The 17,621-nt window shown below is 52.2% G+C and overlaps 1 protein-coding gene across 2 annotated transcripts in view; it reads left to right on the top strand.

Moving 5' to 3' along the window:
- LRP8 (LDL receptor related protein 8) overlaps positions 1–17,621 on the top strand; it is a 188,166-nt gene that overhangs the window by 150,309 nt on the left and 20,236 nt on the right. For both annotated transcript variants that reach the window (XM_088465558.1, XM_088465557.1), the window contains 6 exons: positions 2,070–2,241; positions 3,090–3,317; positions 8,920–9,038; positions 10,652–10,791; positions 11,984–12,125; positions 15,275–15,427. In XM_088465558.1, the coding sequence (XP_088321684.1) occupies positions 2,070–2,241; positions 3,090–3,317; positions 8,920–9,038; positions 10,652–10,791; positions 11,984–12,125; positions 15,275–15,427 (954 nt within the window). The remainder of the gene's footprint in view (positions 1–2,069; positions 2,242–3,089; positions 3,318–8,919; positions 9,039–10,651; positions 10,792–11,983; positions 12,126–15,274; positions 15,428–17,621) is intronic.

Raw genomic sequence — 17,621 nt, 5'->3', positions numbered from 1 at the left:
AGCCGGGGGGATGGGAGGAAGGACGAGGAGCCGGGAGGATGGGAGGAAGGACGAGGAGCCGGGAGGATGGGAGGAAGGACGAGGAGCTGGGGGGGTGGGAGGAAGGACGAGGAGCCGGGGGGATGGGAGGAAGGACGAGGAGCCGGGGGGGTGGGAGGAAGGACGAGGAGCCGGGGGGATGGGAGGAAGGACGAGGAGCCGGGGGGATGGGAGGAAGGACGAGGAGCCGGGGGGATGGGAGGAAGGACGAGGAGCCGGGGGGATTCGGAGGAAGGACGAGGAGCCGGGGGGATGGGAGGAAGGACGAAGAGCAGGGGGGATGGGAGGAAGGATTAGGAGCCGGAGGATGGACGGACAGATGGGAGGAAGGACGAGGAGCTGGGGTGATGGGAGGAAGGATGGGCAGATGGGAGGAAGGGGGAGGAAGGATGGGCAGATGGGAGGAAGGACGAGGAGCCGGGGGGATGAGAGGAAGGACGCGGAGCCGGGGGGATGGGAGGAAAGACGAGGAGCCGGGGGGATGGGTGGTAGGACGGGGAGATGGGAGGAAGGACGTGGAGCCGGGGGGATGGGAGGAAGGACGTGGAGCCGGGGGGATGGGAGGAAGGACGTGGAGCCGGGGGGATGGGAGGAAGGACGAGGAGTCGGGGGGATGGGAGGAAGGACGGGCAGATGGGAGGAAGGACAAGGAGCCGGAGGGATGGGAGGAAGGACGTGGAGCCGGGGGGATGGGAGGAAGGACGAGGAGCCGGTGGGATGGGAGGAAGGACGACGAGCCGGGGGGGATGGGAGGAAGGACGACGAGCCGGGGGGGATGGGAGGAAGGACGAGGACCCGGGGGGATGGGAGGAAGGATGAGGAGCCGGGGGGATGGGAGGAAAGGCCGAGGAGCCGTGGGGATGGGGGTAAGGACGAGGAGCCAGGGGGATGGGAGGAAGGACGGGCAGATGGGAGTAAGGACGAGGAGCCGGGGGGATGGGAGTAAGGACGAGGAGATGGGAGGAAGGACGAGGATCCGGACGCCGCAAAACTGTGTGCCGGACGCCGCAAAACTGTGTGCCGGACGCCGCAAAACTGTGTGCCGGACGCCGCAAAACTGTGTGCCGGACGCCGCAAAACTGTGTGCCGGACGCCGAAAACCGCAGGTGCAGGTTGCTGCAGACCATGTCCAAATTACTACAAATCCCAAGAAAAGGCAGATTTGGTAGCCTGCAGCTCAGCTATATTACCGGTCAGAACAGAAGGGAGATGTTTATTTATGTGGACAATAATAATTCATTTATCAGTGACACCAAACTGACCATATTCATTTATAGTTTTATTATGGGACAGTAATGTAAATTATTTTATGGATCCGCAATACAATATGAAGGGCAGAGCCGTCTGCAGGTAAATAATGTCAGTAGCAGAAGTGATGGCCCAACGCAGTCTGCAGACAGTACGCGGGTGACGCTGTCTGTGACCTGACCGTACGCGGGTGACGCTGTCTGTACGCAGGTGACGCCGTCTGTACGCGGGTGACGCTGTCTGTGATCTGACCGTTCGCAGGTGACGCTGTCTGTGATCTGACCGTACGCAGGTGACGCTGTCTGTACGCAGGTGACGCTGTCTGTACGCGGGTGACGCTGTCTGTGACGCTGTCTGTACGCGGGTGACGCTGTCTGTGACCTGACCTTGCTTTATTTTCCCCTGGTGGATGCAGACCATTACGCCCAGTAACGTGTCAGGGGATCTCTCCTAGGGAACCTGTCAGTGTAACATTAATGTCTGGAATGTATCATGAAGGGAAGAGATTTGGGGAATCTCCTTTATTATTATTATTACGCCGTTAGACTTGAGCTGTCCTGCAAATGGCGTCTCATGGAAAGTGTGGGGCGACTCCTAAATGCCAGAACATTCCTTGGAACTGTAAAGTAGAAGTCGGTGTTGCGGTGCTCCCGGCAGTCCGTGTCGGCAGCTGGTAGACGTGAGCCGATAATCACAGTAGTATGTTATAGGTGTAATATAGTGACATTGGGAAGTCGCCTATTATAAGACCCTACGTATATCTCTCTCCTCCTCCCCTCCAGGGCAGAGCCCCTACCTCATCTTTACCAACCGCCACGAGCTGCGTCAGATTGACCTGGTGCACAGAGATTACTCGCGTCTCGCCTCCCAGTTAAAAAACGTTGTATCTCTGGATGTAGAAGTGATCAGCAAAAAGATTTACTGGTGCGACCTTTTCCATCGCAAGATATACAGGTACGTTCTACATCTCTATACGGGCGCTTCTTACGGTACATGCCCGGTGTGACGCCACATATGCACGGATGTATGCTGATAGATGCCCGCCTTAGTGAGAGCGCACCCAAGTCGCATTCCTCCAGGTCTGCCGTCAGGCCACACCCCCGATAGCGTAAAGGAAGCGCTGGAAATTAATCCTAATGATCTATCACAGAAATCACATATGAGCCCCGTGAGTAACACGCAGAGCAGCCGGTATTGGCGGAGGGTATAGCACGGGCAGCTGCTGGTGTTGGTGGTAGGTAGGTTGCCCAGGCAGTAGGTATTGGCGGATGGTATAGCACGGGCAGCTGCTGGTGTAGATGGTAGGTAGGTTGCCCAGGCACCAGGTATTGGCGGAGGGCATAGCACGGGCAGCTGCTGGTGTAGATGGTAGGTAAGTTGCCCAGGCAGCCGGTATTGGCGGAGGGTATAGCACGGGCAGCTGCTGGTGTAGATGGTAGGTAGGTTGCCCAGGCACCAGGTATTGGCGGAGGGTATAGCACGGGCAGCTGCTGGTGTAGGTGGTAGGTAGGTTGCCCAGGCAGTAGGTATTGGCGGAGGGTATAGCATGGGCAGCTGCTGGTGTAGATGGTAGGTAGGTTGCCCAGGCAGTAGGTATTGGTGGGGGCTATAGCACGGGCAGCTGCTGGTGGAGATGGTAGGTAGGCTGCCCAGGGCAGGTATTGGCAGAGGGTATAGCACGGGCAGCTGCTGGTGGAGATGGTTGGTAGGTTGCCCAGGGCAGGTGCTAATATGTGCCAATGTGACCGTGTTTGGAGTATGTGATGAGCTGCCCTGAGGTGTAATGTTACTTTATGTTACAGCTCCCCTGTGGATCGTGCCGCGGACCCAGCAGAACATGTTGTGTTGATAGACAGCCATCTTCACTCCCCTGAGGGTCTGGCTGTGGACTGGATCCACAAGAACTTGTATTGGACGGACTCTGGGAACAAGACCATTTCTGTGGCCACCACTGATGGCTGCAAGCGGAAGACACTGTTCAGCAGGAGCCTGGGGGAGCCGAGAGCCATCGCTGTGGACCCCACATCAGGGTGGGTGCTGTGCGGAGGAGACCCAATCTGTAACAGTGCCCCAATATCTAGTAACCATAGCAACCAGGTGTAATCTAGGCAATGAGAGCAAACGTCTGGGTGTTATGAGTTACTGGGTATACAGGACACTTATTATAAGTGACTTATATACTGTGATTGGCAATCAGAGGGCAGATGTACGGGCACCTGTGTTGTGCTGCAGTGTAGAGCAGAAAATTGCGCACAAGCTGATATATTATGTGCGCACGAGCTGATATATTACGGTGGTCTTTGTATCTAAGACATACATACTTTTCTGGAATACTCAGGATACCCCTAATATCGTGGAACTCTGTGGAGAGTAACACAGGCTCCTGACAATGGCCACTTACCCTGAGGAGTGCCCCTCGCCCCTCACTGCACAATGCTATCAGTCACCGCGGCATACAGCTTTTGGGACCTCCTTTCTGTATCTCTCAGATGTCCAGTTTGACCCCAAAATAATAATGAAACAAATAATAATGCAGATGTTCTCACACAATAAAGAAACACTCACATATTCCACATAAAAAACCAGCATGTAACCGTTTAGATGGTAAGTCTCTGGCGCGATCTCACCGTCCCGTTTAGATGGTAAGTCTCTGGCGCGATCTCACCGTCCCGTTTAGATGGTAAGTCTCTGGCGCGATCTCACCGTCCCGTTTAGATGGTAAGTCTCTGGCGGGATCTCACCGTCCCGTTTAGATGGTAAGTCTCTGGTGCAATCTCACCGTCCCGTTTAGATGGTAAGTCTCTGGCGCGATCTCACCGTCCCGTTTAGATGGTAAGTCTCTGGCGCGATCTCACCGTCCCGTTTAGATGGTAAGTCTCTGGCGGGATCTCACCGTCCCGTTTAGATGGTAAGTCTCTGGCGGGATCTCACCGTCCCGTTTAGATGGTAAGTCTCTGGAGCGATCTCACCGTCCCGTTTAGATGGTAAGTCTCTGGAGCGATCTCACCGTCCCGTTTAGATGGTAAGTCTCTGGTGCAATCTCACCGTCCCGTTTAGATGGTAAGTCTCTGGCGCGATCTCACCGTCCCGTTTAGATGGCAAGTCTCTGGCGCGATCTCACCGTCCCGTTTAGATGGTAAGTCTCTGGCGCAATCTCACCGTCCCGTTTAGATGGTAAGTCTCTGGCGCAATCTCACCGTCCCGTTTAGATGGTAAGTCTCTGGTGGGATCTCACCATCCCGTTTAGATGGTAAGTCTCTGGCGCAATCTCACCGTCCCGTTTAGATGGTAAGTCTCTGGCGCAATCTCACCGTCCCGTTTAGATGGTAAGTCTCTGGCGCAATCTCACCATCCCGTTTAGATGGTAAGTCTCTGGCGCAATCTCACCGTCCCGTTTAGATGGTAAGTCTCTGGCGCGATCTCACCGTCCCGTTTAGATGGTAAGTCTCTGGCGCGATCTCACCGTCCCGTTTAGATGGTAAGTCTCTGGCGCGATCTCACCGTCCCGCTTAGATGGTAAGTCTCTGGCGCGATCGCACCGTCCCGCTTAGATGGTAAGTCTCTGGCGCGATCTCACCGTCCCGTTTAGAATGTAGATAACACCGTCGGGTGGTGAAGTCTGAGTCCCGGACACTCCAGCACGCCCCCGCTATGTACACTCCTTAAGGCAGTGTTGGCTAACCTTGACACTCCAGCTGTTGTGGAACTATATATCCCAGCATGCCCTGCCACAGTTTTAGCATGCCCTAATAGCAAAACTGTAGCAGTGCATGCTGGGTTATGTAGTTCCATAACAGCTGGAGTGTCAAGGTTAGCCAACACTGCCTTAAGGGTTGGTGGTTCCAGACCCCTTACATCAATCGCAATCACCAGCTCAACGCGTTTCGGATTCAATCCTTCGTCAGGAGCCTGGTGATTGCTACTAACAAAGGCCTTAAATACCCCACTCACTAATACAATTGATGATTCCGATCTCGTACACCTGTCCGTTTGCCGGCATTTCTATGTACCGGAAGTGATCTATACCAGGAAGCCGGATGTTCGCGACTTGCATTCCTTATGCCGCATCCATGCGTTCCACCGTTTTGTTCACCAGAAGTAAGAGGGCTGCCGCTTGCGTTCCATTGCCTTATTAATGCGTTCCATAACATGGTTTACCAGAAATAAGTCCCATAAAAGAATTAAAAAAGTGCTCTTATTCCATTGCACATACGTCCATTTAATGTGGTAATAGTCCAAAATCCACAACGAGGAATATTTTTGATGAAATGAAATGAAGTCCATCTGTTATATAAGTCCATATTGAACATGGGGAAAAATAAATAAGCAGTAATTAATACAGAATCTTGGTGGGCTAATATTAAAACATAAAATTAGTAATAAAAATAGCATATTCATTAATATTGAAAATGGGTATTATTATAAAAAACATTTAATTTCAAAATCGCTGTTTAGGCCATTGGGGGCTAGTGTCTATAATTTATGTATCCATCTCATCTCAGTTTGGGATAAGCATAATTCAGTATCTTTACATCTCCATGTGTCTTTATACTTTTGGGTAACCCACTTCTGAAAAGAACATTATGTCAACGGAAAATACCTTTAAGAGGATATGAAGAATACTTACTTTCAAAGAGTAAGAGTGAATATACAGTGCATCCGGAAAGTATTCACAGCGCGTCACTTTTTCCACATTTTGTCATGTTACATCCTTATTACAAGATGGATAAATTCATTTTTCTCCTCAAAATTCTCCACACAATATCCCATAATGACAACGTGTAAAAAGTTTTTTGGAGATTTTTGCAAATTTAATAAAAAAATAAATAAAAACAAAATCACATGTACATAAGTATTCACAGCCTTTGCCATGAAGCTCAAAATTGAGCTCAGGTGCATCCTGTACAACTGATCATCCTCGAGACGTTCCTACAGCTTAATTGGAGTCCACCTGTGGTAAATACAGTTGATTGGACATGGTTTTGAAAGGCATACACCTGTCTATATAAGGTCCCACACTTGACAGTGCATGTCAGAGCACAAACCAAGCATGAAGTCCAAGGAATTGTCTGTAGACCTCCGAGACAGGATTGTCTCGAGGCACAAATCTGGGGAAGGGTACAGAAAAATATCTGCTGCTTTGAAGGTCCCAATGAGCACAGTGGCCTCCATCATCCGTAAATGGAAGAAGTTCGGAACCACCAGGACTCTTCCTAGAGTTGGCCGGCTGTCTAAACTGAGCGATCAGGAGAGAAGGGCCCTAGTCAGGGAGGTGACCAAGAATCCGATGGTCACTCTGTCAGAGCTACAGCATTCCTCTGTGGAGAGAGGAGAACCTTCCAGAAGGACAACCATCTCTGTAGCAATCCACCAATCAGTCCTGTATGGTAGAGTGGCCAGACGGAAGCCACTCCTTAGTAAAAAGCACATGGCAGCCCGCCTGGAGTTTGCCAAAATGCACCTGACAAAATTCTCTGGTCTGATGAGACAAAGATTGAACTCTTTGGTGTGAATGCCAGGCGTTATATTTGGAGGAAACCAGGCACCGCTCATCACCAGGCCAATACCATCCCTACAGTGAAGCATGGTGGTGGCAGCATCATGCTGTGGGGATGTTTTTCAGCGGCAGGAACAGGGAGACTAGTCAGGATAGAGGGAAAGATGAATGCAGCAATGTACAGAGACATCCTCGATGAAAACCTGCTCCAGAGCGCTCTTGACCTCAGACTGGGGCGACTGCTCATCTTTCAGCAGGACAACGACCCTAAGCACACAGCCAAGATATGAAAGGGGTGGCTTCAGGACAGCTCTGTGAATGTCCTTGAGTGGCCCAGCAAGAGCCCAGACTTCTGATTGAACACCTCTAGAGAGATCTGAAAATGGCCGTGCACCGACGCTTCCCATCCAACCTGATGGAGCCTGAGAGGTGCTGCAAAGAGGAATGGGCGAAACTGCCCAAAGATAGGTGTGCCAAGCTTGTGGCATCATATTCAAAAAGACTTGAGGCTGTAATTGTTGCCAAAGTTGCATCAACAATACTTATATACATGTGATTTCTTAGAGGTTTTTTTTTTTTTTTTATAAAATTTGCAAAAATCTCTAAAAAACTTTTTACACGTTGTCATTATGGGGTAATGTGTGTAGAATTTTGAGGACAAAAATGTATTCCAATTTGGAATAAGGCTGTAACAACAAAATGTGGAAAAAGTGAAGCGTTGGGAATACTTTCCGGATGCACGGTGTATATTTTTGGTAGATGTGGTGGAATTCACGTGTGAAATTTTTGTACACTGGTGTTTATCCCTCATTTTTTGTTATCACTTAGCTCCATCTGGGCAAATCCCCTTCTCTCTGTATAGTCCCCTGTGTATGAGTGCGGCGTATAGTCCCCTGTGTATGAGTGCGGCGTATAGTCCCCCGTGTATGAGTGCGGCGTATAGTCCCCCGTGTATGAGTGCGGCGTATAGTCCCTCGTGTATGAGTGCGGCGTATAGTCCCCCGTGTATGAGTGCGGCGTATAGTCCCCCGTGTATGAGTGCGGCGTATAGTCCCCCGTGTATGAGTGCGGCGTATAGTCCCCCGTGTATGAGTGCGGCGTATAGTCCCCCGTGTATGAGTGCGGCGTATAGTCCCCCGTGTATGAGTGCGGCGTATAGTCCCCCGTGTATGAGTGCGGCGTATAGTCCCCCGTGTATGAGTGCGGCGTATAGTCCCCCGTGTATGAGTGCGGCGTATAGTCCCCCGTGTATGAGTGCGGCGTATAGTCCCCCGTGTATGAGTGCGGCGTATAGTCCCCCGTGTATGAGTGCGGCGTATAGTCCCCCGTGTATGAGTGCGGCGTATAGTCCCCCGTGTATGAGTGCGGCGTATAGTCCCCCGTGTATGAGTGCGGCGTATAGTCCCCCGTGTATGAGTGCGGCGTATAGTCCCCCGTGTATGAGTGCGGCGTATAGTCCCCCGTGTATGAGTGCGGCGTATAGTCCCCCGTGTATGAGTGCGGCGTATAGTCCCCCGTGTATGAGTGCGGCGTATAGTCCCCCGTGTATGAGTGCGGCGTATAGTCCCCCGTGTATGAGCGCGGTGTAGACTCACCTACAGGCTGCTGAGTTTGTTGCACAGTCAGTAAGGTCATTTATTCTTGTTTCTACTTAGGGGAACTGTAACAAAACTGGAGAACAAATTCTGTATTTTATTACCACAAAATAATATATATTTCAATGTCCTCATTCTATGTTGGTGTTTATAACGATGTATAATAATTAGTATTCTCTTACATTATGGAATGAAAAGTGATTTATGTGAGATCCGCTGATAGACACAAAATACTTTGTAGTAAAGGAAATCTTTTTAGTTTTCTATTCAATATTACTAGTAATAAATGATTGTAGTTATCACCTCCCCGCGCTGGATTGAAACCTCTGACAGCTGAAAGTCACTTTGGTTATTTGAATTTCCCAAATAAGGGGCAGATTTGCGCAGTTTCCGGGCTCCTCCCATCTCCGGTATGGAAGACTGTATTATAGGTCACTGGAAAATGCTTGTGTGTGTTCTGCCTATGTACAATGTATGTGCTCATGTATGTGCTGAACGTTTTCATGGTAAGCCGGTGTCCCTGTGTCCTGTTGGTTTTAGGTTCATGTTCTGGTCAGATTGGGGCGACCCAGCAAAAATAGAGAAATCTGGCCTGAATGGTGGCGACCGGCAGGTGCTGGTGTCTGACGAGATCGAGTGGCCCAATGGAATCACCATAGGTGAGCGGATTATCACACGGTTATCATTTAGGAATCGGGTTCAGTTAAACACAGCTGGAATGGACACAGACAATATAATATAGAGCCGAGGCCGCCATTTGTGGGCTGGACCAGTATTCAGGAACATATATAATATAGAGCGGAGGCCGCCATTTGTGGGCTGGACCAGTATTCAGGAACATATATAATATAGAGCGGAAGCCGCCATTTGTGTCCTGGACCAGTATACAGGAACATATATAATATAGAGCGGAGGCCGCCATTTGTGGGCTGGACCAGTATTCAGGAACATATATAATATAGAGCGGAGGCCACCATTTCTGTCCTGGACCAGTATTCAGGAACATATATAATATAGAGCGGAGGCCGCCATTTGTGGGCTGGACCAGTATACAGGAACATATATAATATAGAGCGGAGGCCACCATTTGTGGGCTGGACCAGTATACAGGAACATATATAATATAGAGCGGAGGCCGCCATTTGTGGGCTGGACCACTATTCAGGAACATATATAATATAGAGCGGAGGCCGCCATTTGTGGGCTGGACCAGTATTCAGGAACATATATAATATAGGGCTGAGGCCGCCATTTGTGGGCTGGGCCAGTATTCAGGAACATATATAATATAGGGCTGAGGCCGCCATTTGTGGGCTGGGCCAGTATTCAGGAACATATATAATATAGAGCGGAGGCCGCCATTTGTGGGCTGGGCCAGTATTCAGGAACATATATAATATAGAGCGGAGGCCGCCATTTGTGGGCTGGGCCAGTATTCAGGAACATATATAATATAGAGCGGAGGCCGCCATTTGTGAGCTGGACCAGTATTCAGGAACATATATAATATAGAGTGGAGGCCGCCATTTGTGGGTTGCACCAGTATTCAGGAACATATATAATATAGAGTGGAGGCCGCCATTTTTGGGTTGCACCAGTATTCAGGAACATATATAATATAGAGTGGAGGCCGCCATTTGTGGGCTGGACCAGTATACAGGAACATATATAATATAGAGCGGAGGCCGCCATTTGTGGGCTGGACCACTATTCAGGAACATATATAATATAGAGCTGAGGCCGCCATTTGTGGGCTGGACCAGTATTCAGGAACATATATAATATAGAGCGGAGGCCGCCATTTGTGGGCTGGACCAGTATACAGGAACATATATAATATAGAGCGGAGGCCGCCATTTGTGGGCTGGACCAGTATACAGGAACATATATAATATAGAGCGGAGGCCGCCATTTGTGGGCTGGACCAGTATTCAGGAACATATATAATATAGAGCGGAGGCCGCCATTTGTGGGCTGGACCAGTATTCAGGAACATACAGCCGATCAAGGTCCTTATAAATCGGGACAGCGCGGAGGAATTAAGGTGGTCGGTAACATTTCTGGACCCCACTGATTGGATGGGAGCTTCCAGTCCATGTCGGGGATGGGTACTCTGTATATAGTAGCGTTATATATCTCTTCCCAGCAATGGGACTGGTATTAGCGCTCATGGACCTATAGACACCATTACTCTTGGTCGCAGTCACCTCCTCTTGTGTGCGCTGAATTGTGACTGTTCCGTGCCCCTCATTATTCCGTCTTCTCGCCATAGATGTGCTGACCCATCGTTTGTACTGGGTGGACTCTAAGCTTCATACCTTGTCCAGCGTGGACTTCAGTGGATCCAACCGGAAGCTGCTAATCTTCTCGGAGGACATGCTTAGTCATCCCTTCGGTCTGGCCGTGTTTGAGGTGAGGGGACGTACAGTGATACATGTATTATTATGCCTGAGAAACACATTGCTACACGGATAATTATGCGCAGATATTGGCCTATTGTCCCCAAATGGTCACATGTGCGTCTCAAAAACCGATCAGATCGTGCATTATGGTGAATTAAGATACCGTGTGTGGACGCCGACATATGTCAGCGCACTAACAGCGCCCTAGGGCATCCTTTTTGGGCTCCAGTGAGCGACCACATGGACCTGCCGCAGGTGGTTCTATGAAGGGTCACAGAGATAGAGTAAGGTGTGTAGATTATTTAAGGTTCCGTGGCGTTGGATAGACACCTCTCAGAGTTGCTGAACTTCATTTCTCTGATACATCCCAGGGTAATAGCGAGTGGTCCGTGGCCGCCATAGCAGGGTATGAAGTGCGGGCTGTCTGTACTTATCCGCCTGCCCCGGGGGACCCTGGACATTCTCCTCTGGGGGTGCTCAGTGAGGCACTTTCTACGCGATCAGTCTTCCAGACCCCTGACGCAGTCCTCCGTGACGAGCGGCCTTTAGCGCGCAGTCCTGGGGGTGGTGATAACAATGTGCACTTACTGATCAACGGCAAATCTCCCTCTGGGCGCAATCCTCGGCCTGTTATTATATAGTGGTGTCTATGGGCCGTGTTTATAGCGCAGAATAGTGACAGACGTACGATCTCCTATGGAGATGGGTTTCTGCCATCGTTATCTCCTCAGCGTCTATACAGCCCCCGTTTTCTGTACCTCCAGCTATCAGTAGGGCTACGTGCGCTGTCTGCAATACGCTCTATATTACACATGTACAGTGCATCATGTTCATGTATGTGTCTAATAATTAAGGTTCTCGTCTTGCGTTCTCTGTGTGTCTGTGACAAGACGCCGCGTCATTATCTTGTTAAAGCCAAATAAACGTGGAAACGTTTCTGAACCGCATCTCAATGTATCTAGGACGCGCTTCCATTCATGATGGCATCTGCCTTGCTGGGCATCAGACGCCAAATGCTCCGCAAGGTGAATGATATGTACGATTTACAGTGCGCAGGGAAGACCAACACTGACCAGCTACCGCCATCAGCCAGCCACGTGTAATATGTCAGATAATGACCCGGTCCAGCTCATTAGCATATCGGCCTTTGCCATAGTGTGTTCCCAGCATTAACCCTTCCCACGCCTCTCTCTTCCTTCCAGGACAAGGTGTTTTGGACAGATTTGGAGAATGAGGCCATATTCAGCGCCAACAGACTGACCGGGAAAGAGATTTATATCTTGGCTGAGAATCTGAACAACCCTCATGATATTGTCGTCGTTCATCAGCTGAAACAGCCAAAAGGTACAAATGTCGCTCATCGTCTGAGATCCGCCATTGGTTAGAGCGGGTGTTTGAATGACAAGAGCAGTATTGTGGTAGAATATAGGACCCAGATGGATTTGGTTATAGATGCCAGGGCAATGGGCGGGCAGCACCAGTACACACATAACACAAGGGGAGGACATTGATACTGTGGAATAATATTATTTGCCAACATGTTAGTGGACACTGGCAGTAAATCAGGGTTTAGTGGGCATTGGGGGCGTGCGGGCACCTTACATTCTAAACACTTGTTCCTAGCTCCTCTCCCCTATGCCCCATGCCTGCTGAGAGCACTGCTGTTTAGATAATAAGCCCCAGAATGTGGGGTCTTCCTTGGGGTTTGCTGTTGTAACTGCAGCCCAGAGCTTTGTGCAGTGAAGCCCCTCATACCGCTGTACGTCTGAGCAAGGGATAGGACATAGCATGACCTCCACTCACGAGCCCCCAATCCTGATGTTGGAGCCTTCGCAGAGCAGACGCACTGGCAGGAGAAAGCTTGACCAAGCTCCTGGGCACCATCGCATCTGGGAAGCCAGGTGGGGCTTATTGCAGATAGGCTGGGGCTGTTCATTGTGAGGGCCACCATCTTGAGCCTGGGTCTCTCCCTCCTCATACACCTTGTCTCTGGAGGTCTTTGACAGAGTCCAGAAGCAGCAGCCATTTTAGGAGCTCCAGCTCTCCCTTTGTGTACCATGGCTCCTGGGAGGGGGTTTTCCTGCAAGGTTAGTTCCTCGTACAATGAGAGAGACTTGCCGGATTACGCGATGGGCAGAGCGGTATATTCCACCATCATGACAGTTCTTGCTTGTTATAAACAACTTGGAAGTGGATTTTCTCAGCCAGCAGGATCTTCATCCAATGGCTCAACCTGGGGAAATGGCTCAACCTGGGGAAATGGCTCATCCTGGGGAAATGGCTCATCCTGGGGAAATGGCTCATCCTGGGGAAATGGCTCATCCTTGGGGTACGGCTCATCCTGGGGTGACGGCTCATCCTGGGGGAGTGGCTCCAAGGGCATTTCTGGTAAACACTGTCTGTGCTGTGGATAATTGTCTCGGAATGGGATGCAATTCCAGACAGCGTGAGGCCGAGAGGATGAAATCCTGACAACGTCAGGTAAGTTACCTAACCCTCCCTTCGGGGTGCCTAACCCTAAACTCCCGAGGTGGTGCCTAACCCGAAGTCCCCCTCCCCGCACCCTAAACCTAACCCTCCCAGGGGGGTGCCTAACCCTAACCTTCCCCCGGTGGTGCCTAACCCTCCCCTCTAGGGGTACCTAACCCTAATCTCCCCCCAAACCTAACACTAACCCCGCTAGAGCCGCTAACCCTCCCTCCCCCCTGCACAGCTAACGCTAAGGGCGCCCCGGACTTACCTTCATTCGAGCTGGCGTCCTCAGCGTTCCGGCGTCGGGATTAACATAGGTGTCGGTATTTCGATGCCTATGTTAAATCCCTTGCTGGGATTCCGCTGTCAGGATTGATATCGGCGACCATGCGGCCGCTGGTCTCACAACTACATCCCAATTGTCTCATGTCTTGTTTCCGCCAGTGACCGTGCACCCAAGGGTGCTAAATAAAGTAAAAATTAAAGTGTTCCAGTCATCCTGGTAACAGGAGTCTGGCCATGAAGAGAGGGATACACAGACGGTCTCAATATGGAGCAGGGTCCCTATTATCGGCTTCAGCCAAGGCCGGGCCTGATACCCCAAGGCCGGGCCTGATACCCCAAGGCCGGGCCTGATACCCCAAGGCCGGGCCTGATACCCCAAGGCCGGGCCTGATACCCCAAATCCGGGCCTGATACGCCAAGGCCCTTTTCCTCACCTGGATTTACAGCGCCTGACGTTTTGAAGCGATCATCCTTGGGGTGAAGGGTTTGTCGGAGATGGTGACTGTGCTTACGGCCAGGACACTGCTTACAGACAGACAGGTGTGTGGAGAGCTCACATCTGGTGGTGTGAGGGACAGAGGACATACTTTGTGCATTAGGCTGTCTGGGTTACTGCTGTTCTGATAGGAGGGTCTGGACCAAGGGGATGAGAGTTAGAAAACTGAAAGAGCCGAATTTCGGAACCCTCGGGGAACTTACAAAGGAAACTGGCATTCTTGGTGGAAGCCCAGACATTCTTACAGGGTGCACGGCGCCTGCAGCCTCCATTTGGGCCTCCTATTGCTTCATGGGATCTTCACCTAGTATGAAACGCCTCCGCTTGATTTGGTGCAGTTATAGCTCCTCACCTGGAAGGGGATGTAGTCGCGGCCGCGGGTCTCTATACCGATGCTGGAATCCCGACAAGGGAGTTAAAATAGGCGTCGAAATACCGACACCCATCTTAATCCTGACACCGGATTCCAGGAGGACGTGTGCCCGAACGGAGTTAAGCCGGGGTGCCCGTAGTGTTAGCCGCAGGGGAAGGGGGAGGGTTAGGTTTAGGCCCGTTAGTGTTAGGTTTTTTTTTTGGAAGGTTAGGGTCAGGCACCACTAGGTGGGTTAGGTTTAGGCACTAAGGGGGGGAGGGTTAGGGTTAGGCATGGGGGGGGGAATTAGGTTTAGAAACTAACGGGGTGGGTTAGGGTGCGGGGTGGGTAGGGTTAGGCTACAAGAAGGGAGGGTTAGGAGGAGAAGGGGGGAGGGTAAGTATACTTACCCGACCCCTGTTGGGATACCAACCATTGGGATTCCGCTGTTGGTATTGTGACAGGAGGCATTCCGACAGTCGGCATTACATACCCATTCCCCTGGAAGACGGTGTTCTAATTGGCTCTTCCTATGGGATGTAGTCAGGATCCAGGCGGTCAGAATACCAGCACGGGAATCCCGGCTGTCATCGGAATACAGGCACCAGAAGAGTTAGAATTAGGCAACAGGGTGAGGGTTAGAGTAAGGGTTAGGCTGCGGGAGGGGAGGGTCAGAGTAAGGGTTAGGCTGCGGGAGGGGAGGGTCAGAGTAAGGGTTAGGCTGCGGGAGGGGAGGGTCAGAGTAAGGGTTAGGCTGCGGGAGGGGAGGGTCAGAGTAAGGGTTAGGGTGCGGGAGGGGAGGGTCAGAGTAAGGGAGTACAGTAGACGTAGACGAGGTGCTCGTTAGTGATTGTTACTGTACTAAATCTGATTGTCACTTTTATGTAGCTGTAAATGCCTGTAACCAGGGTCCTCTTCCCAATGGCGGCTGCGAGTACCTGTGTCTGGCGGCTCCACAGATCTCTGTCCATTCCCCCAAATACACATGTGCTTGTGCAGACGGCGTGGCGCTGGGAACGGACATGAGGAGCTGTAAGAAAGGTAAGGGGTTAATAATTATCTACTAATTATAGTCGCGTGGTAATGAGACTAAGATGGAAAGGAAGATGTATCCTGGTAGGGCGGTAGGATGAGAAGGGGCAGAGGGCAACGTTACATGGTAGGGCGGGAGGATGAAAAGGGGCAGAGGGCGAGGTTACATGGTAGGGCGGTAGGATGAGAAGGGGCAGAGGGCGAGGTTACATGGTAGGGCGGGAGGATGAGAAGGGGCAGAGGGTGACGTTACATGGTAGGGCGGTAGGATGAGAAGGGGCAGAGGGCGAGGTTACAGGGTACGGCGGGAGGATGAGAAGGGGCAGAAGGCGAGGTTACAGGGTACGGCGGGAGGGTGAGAAGGGGCAGAGGGCGACGTTACATTGTAGGGGCAGAGGGCGACGTTACATGGTAGGGCGGGAGGATGAAAAGGGGCAGAGGGCGATGTTACATGGTAGGGGCAGAGGGCGAGGTTACATGGTAGGGCGGTAGGATGAAAAGGGGCAGAGGGCGATGTTACATGGTAGGGGCAGAGGGCGAGGTTACATGGTAGGGCGGTAGGATGAGAAGGGGCAGAGGGCGATGTTACATGGTAGGGCGGGAGGATGAGAAGGGGCAGAGGGTGACGTTACATTGTAGGGGCAGAGGGCGACGTTACATGGTAGGGCGGGAGGCTGAGAAGGGGCAGAGGGCGAGGTTACATGGTAGGGGCAGAGGGCGAGGTTACATGGTAGGGCGGGAGGATGAGAATGGGCAGAGGGCGACGTTACATGGTAGGGCGGGAGGCTGAGAAGGGGCAGAGGGCGAGGTTACATGGTAGGGGCAGAGGGCGAGGTTACATGGTAGGGCGGGAGGATGAGAATGGGCAGAGGGCGAGGTTACATGGTAGGGGCAGAGGGCGAGGTTACATGGTAGGGCGGTAGGATGAGAAGGGGCAGAGGGCGATGTTACATGGTAGGGCGGGAGGATGAGAAGGGGCAGAGGGCGACGTTACATGGTAGGGCGGGAGGCTGAGAAGGGGCAGAGGGCGAGGTTACATGGTAGGGGCAGAGGGCGAGGTTACATGGTAGGGCGGGAGGATGAGAATGGGCAGAGGGCGAGGTTACATGGTAGGACGGGAGGATGAGAAGGGGCAGAGGGCGAGGTTACATGGTAGGGCGGGAGGATGAGAAGGGGCAGAGGGCGAGGTTACATGGTAGGGCGGGAGGATGAGAATGGGCAGAGGGTGACGTTACATGGTAGGGCGGGAGGATGAGAAGGGGCAGAGGGCGAGGTTACATGGTAGGGGCAGAGGGCGAGGTTGCATGGTAGGGCGGGAGGATGAGAAGGGGCAGAGGGCGAGGTTACATGGTAGGGCGGGAGGATGAGAAGGGGCAGAGGGCGATGTTACATGGAAGGGCGGGAGGATGAGAAGGGGCAGAGGGTGACGTTACATGGCAGGGGCAGAGGGCGAGGTTACATGGTAGGGCGGGAGGATGAGAAGGGGCAGAGGGCGAGGTTACATGGTAGGGCGGGAGGATGAGAAGGGGCAGGGGGTGAGGTTACATGGTAGGGCGGGAGGATGAGAAGGGGCAGAGGGCGAGGTTACATGGTAGGGCGGGAGGATGAGAATGGGCAGAGGGCGAGGTTACATGGTAGGGCGGGAGGATGAGAAGGGGCAGGGGGTGAGGTTACATGGTAGGGCGGGAGGATGAGAAGGGGCAGAGGGCGAGGTTACATGGTAGGGCGGGAGGATGAGAATGGGCAGAGGGCGAGGTTACATGGTAGGGCGGGAGGATGAGAAGGGGCAGGGGGTGAGGTTACATGGTAGGGCGGGAGGATGAGAAGGGGCAGAGGGCGAGGTTACTTGGTAGGGCGGGAGGATGAGAAGGGGCAGAGGGCGAGGTTACATGGTAGGGCGGGAGGATGAGAAGGGGCAGAGGGCGAGGTTACATGGTAGGGCGGGAGGATGAGAAGGGGCAGAGGGCGAGGTTACATGGTAGGGCGGGAGGATGAGAAGGGGCAGAGGGTGACGTTACATGGTAGGGGCAGAGGGTGACTTTACATAATAGGGGCAGAGGGCAACGTTACATGGTAGGGGCAGAGGGCGACATTACATGGTAGGGGCAGAGGGCGAGGTTACATGGTAGGGGCAGAGGGCGAGGTTACATAGTAGGGGCAGAGGGCGAGGTTACATGGCAGGGGCAGAGGGCGACGTCACATG

The sequence above is a fragment of the Taudactylus pleione genome, unplaced genomic scaffold, assembly GCF_031769625.1.
Source record: "Taudactylus pleione unplaced genomic scaffold, aTauple2 ptg001992l, whole genome shotgun sequence".
Classification (NCBI taxonomy): domain Eukaryota; kingdom Metazoa; phylum Chordata; class Amphibia; order Anura; family Myobatrachidae; genus Taudactylus; species Taudactylus pleione.
The sequence above is the reverse complement of the archived record's forward strand: the minus strand, read 5'-3'. Positions and strand labels throughout refer to the sequence as shown.